This window comes from Grammomys surdaster, unplaced genomic scaffold (assembly GCF_004785775.1).
Source record: "Grammomys surdaster isolate TR1022 unplaced genomic scaffold, NIH_TR_1.0 174, whole genome shotgun sequence".
Classification (NCBI taxonomy): domain Eukaryota; kingdom Metazoa; phylum Chordata; class Mammalia; order Rodentia; family Muridae; genus Grammomys; species Grammomys surdaster.
The window spans coordinates 8,105,250-8,116,227 of record NW_021604622.1 but is presented as its reverse complement, the minus strand read 5'-3'; the positions used below and the strand labels follow the sequence as shown (position 1 = coordinate 8,116,227).

Genomic DNA, 10,978 nt, shown 5'->3' with positions numbered 1-10,978 from the left:
CTGTGCTACTACAGAGTCTCTGTCCTCTATCCTGTGCTACTACAGAGCCTCTGCCCTCTATCCTGTGCTACTACAGAGTCTCTGCCCTCTATCCTGTGCTACTACAGAGTCTCTGCCCTCTATCCTGTGCTACTACAGAGTCGTCTTTAGAAGCTGCAGTCAAGGTCTAACTTCCTGGGATGAGAGGAACTCTTTATGAGTATACACATAACTTTCTGGCCCTAACAGATAATGAAAGCCGTGCCCTTCATTTCTGTTTCCATTTGTATGGCAGCATTACCTTTGGTGGTATGTGTTTTTGTCCTTTATGTGAGTAGCATCACCTTGATTTATAAAAATCATACTTACTATTTAATTTTTGAAGTAATTAGAACTAATTAGAGCTCAACATGTAACAAGTGTTGTATATAATATTGGTCTATATGAGAGTGAGTTCAGTATGTTGAGAGGGCCTAACAGAACCTATAAAATCAAATCCTTTCATAGACTTCTGTGGCTGCTGTTGTCTGACAGAGTGCACCAGCCCCTTTGTCTCCCAAACGCTGGGGTTAATGGTGTGAACCACTGTGCCCAGCTTGCTCGGGATATATACGTGTGTGAGAGGTTTTTGTTTTTTGCTTTGAGACAGGTTCTCACTTACATTGCCTTACATAGCCTACAACTCTCTGTGGAGATCAGGCTAGACTTGAACTCACAGAGATGTGCCCCCCACGTGCTGGGATAAAAGACACGCATCACACACCTGCCATGGTTTTCTGAGACGGGCTCATTCTGGCACACAGCTGCATAGATCTCGATGCATAATAACAGTTTGGGGAGTGTTTTGCTTACCTCGTGGTGTTAGCTAATCAGCAAGTAAACATGTATGAACAGCCAATTACATATAGCCATGAATCTGCATTTATTTATTTGCAGAAAGAAAAAAGGTAAAATTTGCTTTTACTAAGAAGATGTGAAGATAGGTGAGTTGGTAAAGTGCTTACAGTTCAAGCGTGAGGACCCAAGTTCGAGTCCAGAACCTATGTGCAAAGCTAGGCGTGTGGCACTTATGTCTGACGCCAGTTCTGAGAGGAGACAGACAGGCAAATCTGTGTGGCCCACAGGCCACCAGTGCAGCCTACTTGGGAGCCCCAGACCAGCAAAAGACTCAAAAACAAGGTGGAAGACGCTGGGGGAATGACCGCTAGGTTGACCCCTACCTTCTGTGTGCACACACTAACTTATATAACCACACATGGACTATACATTTAGGTTGGGGTTACAGTCTTTGTCTTTATTAGGATATTAGGTTTTTAACAAGCTTACACTTTTTTTTTTTAATGTCATTGATCTGTTTTGAAAACTGTCTTTTTAAATTTATAGTTACAGGGGCTGGGGTGGAGCCTCAGTTGAGTGTTTGGTTAGTGTGCGTGAAGGCCCAGAGTCAATCCCCAGCACATGTACCAGGTATGTTGGTACATGCCCGTAGTGCCAGCACTCAGGAGGTGAAAACAGGAGAATCAGTAGTTTAGGGCCACTCTAGGCTCTGTAAGACCCTGTCTTCTCAAGTAAATTTAAGTGCGGACAGGTGGGAAATAGGTTGTATTATTTTTATGTAGTAGAGTATGCCTCTGAAAAATGTATTTGAATTTAGTCCTCAAGTCCTCACCCAAACATAATATAGTCAAAAATCTAAGAACATATGTCGGTATGTATTTCTGGAATCAGAAATCTTATCTACATACGCCTATTGTCCAAGAGTCTTGGACTGCTGAGGCAAGATCACATGAGGGGCAGAGTTAGACACCAGAGTGGTCACACTCTGTTTCTTTACAAAAGAAAGAAAAAGTCAGGACTGGAGAAATGACTCAGCAGGTAAGAGCACTCACTGCTTTATCAGAGGACTGGAGTTGGGATCTTAGCACCCATGTTCCAGAAGCTCACACACACCTGTGTGTCCAGCTCCATGAGACCCACGGGCACCTGCTCATACATATATCAAACCTGTATAACAACTGTCAGTTCTTTTAACCTTGTCTTGCCTTTCACTTGTGTGTGTGTCCCACTTTGTAGCCCAGGCTAGCCTCATACCTACCTTACCAGCCCTGCCTTAGCTTCCCAAGCTCTGAGATTACAGAAATGTATAACCACAACTGACTTCCTTTCTTCGTGTTTCCCAATCTCTTGAGTCTCCAAATTAACTTTCCACTTTGATGGTCATTGCTGGTCAGCAGGGACAGGGAGAGCACTGTGTCATTCACCTGTTCTGTCACAGTCACTGGCCAGAACTTTGTGGTGGCCATACCTAGCACGGCAAAAAACATGGAGTCTTTCCTTAAGGCATTGGTGTGTCAGCTCGGAATATGGAGGAAGCTGATTTCTGAAGAGAAAGTGCAGGCATTAAAGCCCCTTGTTTTTGTCGTGTGTCCTTATGTCCACAGTGTCACAGTATGTCAGCTCACGTGCTCATTCCTTACAGTATTTTTTCCTTTGGTCCAGGGTTACAAGTACAGATTATTACTTCCTAAGTGATGGTCTGTTTGTACCTGAAGATCAGCTAGAGAACCAAAAGCCCTTGCAGTTAGATGTGATGATGGTAGAACCTTACAAACTCTATAGCAATCAAGATGACAGTGACTCTGCGTCATCTACAAAGAAGCCAAAGATGGCACCGGGAGGTGGAGAGAGCACTGCCGCGGCTGATGGGGATTCTTGCTCAGAAGAACATCGAGGGGACGAAGTGACACCAAGAAGTGACCATGCTTGCCCAGAGCCATCCACATCCTGCTCATGTTCTGGAAGTGAGCAGAGCCAGAGTGCAGCCAGCGCTGGGGAAACCCTAGACATACTGAAGACGGGAGACGCGTTTGTTTTAGATATTGACTTGGATTTTTTTTCTGTCAAAAATCCCTTCAAAGAAATGTTCACTCAGGTAAATATGGTAGCTTGAAAACATAGACCTTGACAATGGCATGGCACATCTCTGGATTACAGATAGCAAGCTTTCTGCAAACAGCCAGATGATAATTATTTTAGGTTCAAAGGCTGTGTTTTCTGCCGCATATTCTTCTGTTATTTCCCAATTTTTGAAAATTATATACAAGTTAATCATCCCTAGTTAAAAATTCCAAAATCTAAACTACTTCAAAATCCAGAACTTTCTATGAACCATGATAAAGAACACCTGTAAAGTCCCCAGATGTTCTAAAATCTGAAAGACTCTGGAATTTGATAGGACTTCTACTTCCAAGCATCTCAGATAAAGATATCAAACTTGCATTATATTTTATAATTTACTAGCTATATTTTTTGTTTCTTATTACACAGATGTATTTATGTTTAGGGGTAGCACATGCTACATGTGGAGGTCAGAAGACAACTTTTCAAAGTCGGTTTCAAAATTATCAGGCTTGATGGCAGTCACCTATACCCTCTGACCCATCTCACTGGCCTAGCTTTATTTTTAATATAAACAAAGATAACAGGACAAGACATAATGGCATATACTTGTAACACCAACCACTTAGATAAAAGAGATATAGTAGATATAGGAGATCATGGGTTCAAATCCAGCCTGTGCTACATGAAACCCTGTCTCAAAAAAAAAATGACGATAGGTAATTCCAATTTCTTGCAGCTATTGCTTAGCAACTGTGTCATCCTGGGAAAGGTACTTTCCTTTCTGACCAATGCCTTAAGGAAAGACTCCATGTTTCTTGCCGTGCTAGGTATGGCCGCTACAAAGTTCTGGCCAGTGACTGTGACAGAATAGGTGAATGGCACAGTCTTCTCCCTGTCCCTACTGACCAGCTGTGACCATCAAAGTGGAAAGTTACTTTGAAGTGCAGCATAAGCAGTCACTCACGGCCTGGTAATTGTGTACCTCAGTACTAGAGGACTTGCCTACCTTGTTCAGGGTCGTGGGTTCAGTCTCCAGTGCTACAAAGAAAGGGCTTAAATAAACCCCCAGCTCATAGAATTGTTGCAGTCAGCAAATCCCGGAACACAGTGCTACAGCGTGGTACCTCCTGCATTTTAGCTCTTACCTAGCACCAGTCCTGAATCAAACAGTTGAGGCCACATGCAGCCACCTACACATGGAGCTGACTTGCTAAGTCTTAAGAAGGAGTTTTGTTTATTGCTTTCACTTACTTACAAAACCTAGATGTCTCAGGGTCTGTGTGCCGTTTTGCAGGCCAGCATGGCTCTGTACTCCAGAGGTCTCTCTGTTGCTAGGAAAGGAGCCCCACAGCACACATGGGAGTCTTCTGTCATTGTCATTGAAGACATGTATGTCTCCCATAAGCAGCTAAAGTCTGTTAAGATCATGGGGTATATCCATTCACATAATGGTAATGGTATTGGAAATACTTTCATGACCTATTAGCCTATTAGCTAATTTTTGTACTGTATTATGCCCAGCTGGATAAACTTGTCCTGATAAATTAGGTCTGCTTTGGAAATCTAAAGTATACAGTATGCCTGTTTATAATACAAAAATCAAGTATACGATTCTCTCTGACAAGCCTTTGGGTATTATCTAGACTGTTCCCCTTGGATCCCAGACATTGTTGGAAACGCCTAACCTTGGGGGGTTTTTTGTTTTGTCTTACAGGATGAGTTCAAAATTCTACAGGAGCTTTACCGGTTTAAAAAGCCGGATAGTAACCTTCCTGAGGTAAGCCCGGCACCTTATCCACCACTACATCCTGCTGCACTTCTGTTTTCAGAGAGTCTGTGTAGTTCTAGCTGCCCTCACATTTAGCCTCCTGGGTGCTGGGATTGCAAGTGTGGGCCACGGTGCCAGGCTTTAATTACATTTTGTAGCTTATTTAAATGTTCTCAACTATCCAGATTATGTGTGTGCGTATAGATAGTCATGCATACATGTGTGTGTATGTTGATGAATGCCCCCTTAGTAGATAGAAGATATTTCTAGCTTAGTGAACTAGATTTTCAGCATAATAGTATTTCTCTTGTTCTTTGTGAAGGAGTAACCGTAACCTCAGTTTTTCAATGTTTCTAAAGGAAGATTTGGTAGAGATTGTTGATTCTCGAACTCATCAGTTAGAAGATTTAGAAGCAGTTTTTGCTGATCTGTGTGACAGCGACAGTGAAGAAACTGTACGGGGCTGGGCTGCAAACCCTGGGTGAGACCCCTAAACTTTTCTTCCCAAATCATGAATTATCCACTCTAAATACATTTCCAAGTTTGCTGGATGAATTGCCCTTTAAAATTAGAGTTAAGGCTTAGGGAGACGGCTTACTCAGAGTACTTGCTGCATCACCGGGAGGGCCTGAGTTCAGATCCCAGGCATCTGTGTAAACAGCCAGGCTTTGTAAGACTGGAGAGTGGAGACAAGAGGATGCTTGTAGCTCTCTGGCCGGCCAGCCCTGCTGAACTGATGAACACAGGAGTCAGTGAAAGATCATTTCTCAAAAAGTAACTAAAGGAGACAGGCAGTCTTGACCCCTGGCCTCCAGCCTTTATTGAGTAGTATTTCTGTGCTCTCTGTCAAAGGATTTAGAGGTAGAGACAGGAAGCTTGGGAGTTGAATATCATCTGTATATTGAGTTACAAGCTAACCCAGGCACAGTCACAATCAGATCAAAGCAAAACCAAACTCCTAACACTGCAAATAATTCAATGTCCAATAATCTGGGATTCACTCACAATCTTCTGGGCTCCTCCAAGGGGCTTGGATCACTTCCCCAGCTCTCCCCAGCAGCACACAGTTTGCCTTCTAGGCTCCAGCTGGCTCCACTCCACTGCTGCTGCTGTTCTTGGTGGTCATCCCATGGCACTAGCATCCCCAAAGCTGATGGGGTTCCTTGCTGCAACTGAGCTCTGCTTTCACTAGTAGCCTCTCGGGCTCCCTTCAGGGACTCCAGCCCTGCCACGCAGTGCCAAGTCTCAGATGCTCTCCATGACCCCTTCAACACCTTCAGAACCAGCACCACCTGGGTGACTCTAGCACTACCAAGTTCAGCTGTCAGCACAAGATACAACCTTGGCCATGTCTGGAACACAGTTTCTGTGTGCTGGCTCTTGGGAAACACTTTCTAGAAGATTTCACCTCAGTGATGCTGGTCTCTCCTTAATCACTACTCATTTCTCAGTGAGCTAACCAGCTGCAATTGTCCCAGTAAAACAAAGGTTTTACGTTAGTGTTCCTGGTCTCTTATTAATCACAGCCGATTCTTCAGCTTCTGCTGACCAGACACCACAGACTCCTCACACAAATGCACAGTGGAGTCTTTGCTTCCCTCTGAAACTTCACCCACCAGACCTTCGCCATCTGCAGTGTCCTCAACATTCTTATTTTCCAAGCCAACAGAACATCACACTGAGTGTTCAGTGGCTTTTCTAGCCCAAAGTTCCCAAGTCCTTCCAAGAACAGCATGGTCAGGTCTGTCCCAGAATCCCCACTATGCTGAAACTAACTTGTCTTAGGTGACTACTGCTGTGAGGGAAACAAACCAAACATAACCAAAGCACACTGGAGAGAAAAGGGTTTGTTGAGCTTAGACCTCCACATCACATCAAAGGAAGTCAGGACAGGAACTCAGGCAGGGCAGGAGCCTGGAGGCAGGAGCTGATGCAGCGGCCATGGAGGGATGCTGCTTACTGGCTTGCTCCCTAGTGCTTGCTCAGCCTGCTTTCTTCTAGAACCCAGGACCACCAACCCAGAGATGGCACCACCCACAATGGGCTTGGCCTTCCCTGTCAATCACTAATTAAGACAATGTCCTGCAGGCTTGCTTACAGACTGATCTTATGGAGACATTTTCTCTATTGAGTTTCTCTCCTCTTAGATGACGTTAGCTTGTGGCAAGTTGACATAAAACTATGCAGCACAACTCCTAACCCCAATCCATGGTAAAAGTTATATCTAGGATGCCATTTGATGCTAAGTCTCCTCAAGGTTATGGTATTTAATGTCTGGTGGCTCTTTTCCAGAATGGAATCACTAGTTCCACTCGTACAGAGTTTGAAAACACGGACAGAAGTACCTGACTATGAAATGGTAAATGTTTTATCATTGTAAAATGGATGCTTTATACAGACCCAGGTTCAGTTTCCAGTACACAGAAGACTGCTTACAACCTTCTGTAACTCAAGTTCCAGAGGAGCTGATACCCTCCCCTGACCTCTGTGGGCACTACACACATGTAGCGCACAGACATACATGCAGGCAAAACACCTATACATACAACATAAGAAATAAACAATGATAGATGCATGATACTCAGGGACTGAAAATTTAATGTTGATTTATAATCAAATGTGTGTTGAAGTAAGTATGCCTGTGGCATACTCCCCCATGTGTGGGTGTGCATGTGTGTGTGTGTGTGCACACTTGTGTGTGTGTGTGTGTGTGTGTGTGTGTGAGAGAGAGAGAGACAAAGTGGGGGGAGATGCGGGGGTGCAGATATAGTGGTCAGGCTCTATAGATGGCTCTCTCCTGCATTTATAGGGGTTCTTGAGATTGGACTCAGATCCTGGTTTTCTGCGGCAAGCATTTCACTGCTGAGCCGTCTCACTGTCCCACATCCTTTATTTTGAGATATGGTCTCTGACTGAATGTGACGCTCATTAGCTCACCTTGGTTCATGGGTCAATGAACTCCAGGATCTGTGTGTCTCCTCACTGCCCATTGTCTCTAGAGCCTTCTGAAATCAGTGACATCTTAGAGTGTCCTTTAGAAGTCTTGGTTTCAGTTTGGACCATGAACCCAGGGCTGTGCATGCTCAGCATACTGTCTACCACTGAGCCGCATCTCCAGCTGGTTGCATCATTTTACGCTTCCTTTATTGTCAGGTTCACCAGGCTGGGCTAACCTGTGATTACTCAGAACTTCCTCATCATATCAGCACAGAAGAAGAAATCGATAATCTTATTCAGTCTATGTATTTTCTATTGAAAAGTCTACCAAAGCCTACTCTTGTGACGATTGCAAGGTGAGTGTGTAGCCTGGATACCAGCCCATCAAAGATGTCTGTGCCCTGCTCCCTGGAACCTGTGGTTGGAGTGTCTCTGTAGCAGTAGGGACTTTGCAGTGTGATTAGTGTAAGGATTTTGAAATGAGATTATCCCAAATTACTTGACTAGAGTCAGTATTGTCACAGAACTCCCAGAAAGAGGAGCCAAAAAATACCAGAATCAGAGGAGATAAAATTTGGAAGATGCTATACTGCCGTCTTTGAAGGTGGAGAACAGGGCTATCAGTGAGGAAGGCAGGTAGCATCTAGATGCTAGGAAAGCTGAGAGAACAGACCTCTCCTATAGCTATATGTTTTAAACCCCACCTACCCCCCACCCTATACACACACACACACACACACACACACACACACACACACACACAGAAGAGACGACTGAGCAATGAAGAACATTTGCTACCCTTGGAGAGGACTGAGTTCTGTTCCAGCACCCAACATTGGATAGCTCACAACTACAACTCCAATTCTAGGGTATCCAGTGCTCTGTCCTAGACTCTGTGGACACCGGCACACAAGGCTGCAAACTCATACATAAAATACAAACACATAAAAATAAAACTTTAAGAAAAAAAATGTTTTTACCCTGAAACAAAACCCTTTCTCACCTACGAGGAGATTGTGAGCTTTAAAAAGCATGGGGAAGGTGCTCTGGTCGACAGCTGTAGGTGAAGTGCTTGCCACCGTGTCTGAGGACCTGACATCAGCCCTGGGAGCACATGCTTGTGATAGGCACTGAGAGGCAGAGGCAGGAGTGTCACAGGACGTTTGAGACCTGCCTGGTCTACACAGACCTGCCTGTCTCAGTACAGATACCAACCCCTAGTAATTGTACCTGTCCTATAGAATAACGTTTTAAGAAACAATAAAGGACAATTCTTGTAAAGTGGGGTAAGCGTCTCCCGCCCTCAGCCATGACTCTACAGTGTGGCCCTCACTGACAGCAGTGCAATGGCTGTTCCTCTGCACAGACAATGTTATCTCGCTCTGTTGTCTCCTTTTTCTCTTGGCTCCAGGTCAAGTCTGGATGATTACTGTCCTCCTGAACAAGTTGGCATGATTCAGGAAAAGGTCCTCGATGTGCTGCACTCTCTCTACGGGACCCTGGACACTCGTCTGGTGTACTTAGAAGCGTCCCCTCAGAGTTGAGACTTTTTATTATATGAGATTTATTTATTTATTTATTTATTCATTCATTCATTCATTCATTCAGCTGATATTTATTTAGCACTGTCATGTGTCAAGCACTATTAAAGACAAGATGTCCTGCCCTCCTGCAAGAGACTTGAGAGGCAAATAATGGCCTGCGAACAGTCTCAAGAAAACAAGGGAGAGCCACAGCTGTGTCTGGCCTACTGTCAGTTCTCAAGGCGCCCTGGCCTTATAAGAAAGTAACATTCTCAATAGTCATGTAGAAAGAGCTTTGCCCGTCCATGACAACATCTGCAGCAAGTCTGCGGGTCTAAAGTTGTTGGAATTGCGCCCACACTTTTGCTAAATGTTCTCCAGACTTGTTTTGTTTGAGTAAGCCTAATCAAACAAAATTGTAGGCTTTGAGGTCTTTGTTTTGTTTTTGGTTTAGTTTGTAGTTTTGGTTTTAGTTTGGTTTAGTTTTTGTTTAGTTTTTGTAGGCCAGCCTCTACAAAGTGAGTTCCAGGACAGCCAGGACTACACAGAGAAACCCTGTCTCGAAAAACAAACAAACAAACAGAAAAAATCAAGGTCAATAAATTTTTCTGATGAACCAACTTTTTAAGGAAAAGAAATAAGACAATTACATCTTTGTGACCTGATGTAAATACCCAAGGATAGCTGCCTTCCAGCCTTCTCGAAGTGTGACTGAGCACAGTGGGTCCACCCTTAGGTGAATGCAAAGAGACAACTAAGAAGAGTGAAGAACAGTTTATTGTTTGAAGCTGGGAGAATAGCACTAGGAATATTTATAATATGTGAAGAACAGAAGGGAGGACTTGTGAAAGTTTTTACTGGAAAGGAGAGAATATTTTCTGCTACTTGCATTAGAGATTGTGCTTCATATATTTAATGAGCCAAGTTTGCCCTTAGTGACCAGGAAGAGTGTCCGCAGATGCCACTGTTTATCCCCGGAGTTCCCACCCCGCCAGCTGTGATAGGACTATCTTTATCATGGAAGTTAGTTTCTCTGTGCGCCTTTTCTCTGCACTTTGGTTCACTTTTGTTCAGTAATTACTTCCTAACTGCTTGATTTCTTTAAAGGGTAAGATGATGTGTAAAGGATAAAAAAAAAAAAAAAAAAACATCCATCACTCCTGCATGAGCACAACAGCCCTCGCCTGCACGTGTGCCTGGAGGGTCGAGTAGCCAAGATCAGAGCTCGCTTCGACTGGTACTCCAGGATGTGTTACCCTTGTGATGTGTTACCCTTGTGATGCGGAACATGGAAACATACTCCATTCTTAACACTAGTTATGTTTTCCTCTGGTGAATTCTCTTGACACTGAGGAGATCTACAAAATCTAATACTGTGAAAGCTTGTTTGTATTGTGTAAACAAAACCAACTGATTTACCTGTCCAGTCTGATACCCAAAAGGTTTGTGTTCTTACAAACGTAGAATTGTAAAACTGTTAAGTTCTGAAAGTTTCCTGTAAATAGACATTTCTATGAATAAATTATTCTATGTGCAAAATGAAATTAAATGATGTGTTTGGAAGTTTTAAGGCTTTCAGGTCAAACTATAGAACTAATTTTGTGTCAGTGTGTGGACTTCATGGAGCTTTAGCTGTATTTTTGTTTTGATGTTTTATTTTTGGAGGGGTTTATTTCAACTCCAGTGGATTCTGATGTGATTCATCATTTTTTAACCTGGAGTGGATAAAAGTGTATCAGTTATCTAGGTATGCAGTACACACCTGTAATCTCAATACCCAAGCTAATGAATGAAGATTCCTATGAGTTCAAGGCCAGCCTAGGCTACATAGTTAATCTTATTTCAATAAAAAGAACAAAAATTCCATTTC

At 43.4% G+C, this 10,978-nt stretch overlaps 1 protein-coding gene across 2 annotated transcripts in view; it reads left to right on the top strand.

The window, feature by feature from the left end:
- The window catches only part of CUNH5orf22 (chromosome unknown C5orf22 homolog), a 15,403-nt gene extending 4,698 nt beyond the window's left edge, over nt 1–10,705 (top strand). For both annotated transcript variants that reach the window (XM_028767696.1, XM_028767695.1), the window contains 6 exons: nt 2,479–2,911; nt 4,595–4,657; nt 5,008–5,129; nt 6,941–7,007; nt 7,802–7,941; nt 8,997–10,705. In XM_028767696.1, coding sequence (XP_028623529.1) covers nt 2,479–2,911; nt 4,595–4,657; nt 5,008–5,129; nt 6,941–7,007; nt 7,802–7,941; nt 8,997–9,129 — 958 coding nt within the window. In that variant the 3' untranslated portion in view covers nt 9,130–10,705. The remainder of the gene's footprint in view (nt 1–2,478; nt 2,912–4,594; nt 4,658–5,007; nt 5,130–6,940; nt 7,008–7,801; nt 7,942–8,996) is intronic.
- Nucleotides 10,706–10,978: the final 273 nt, after the last annotated feature.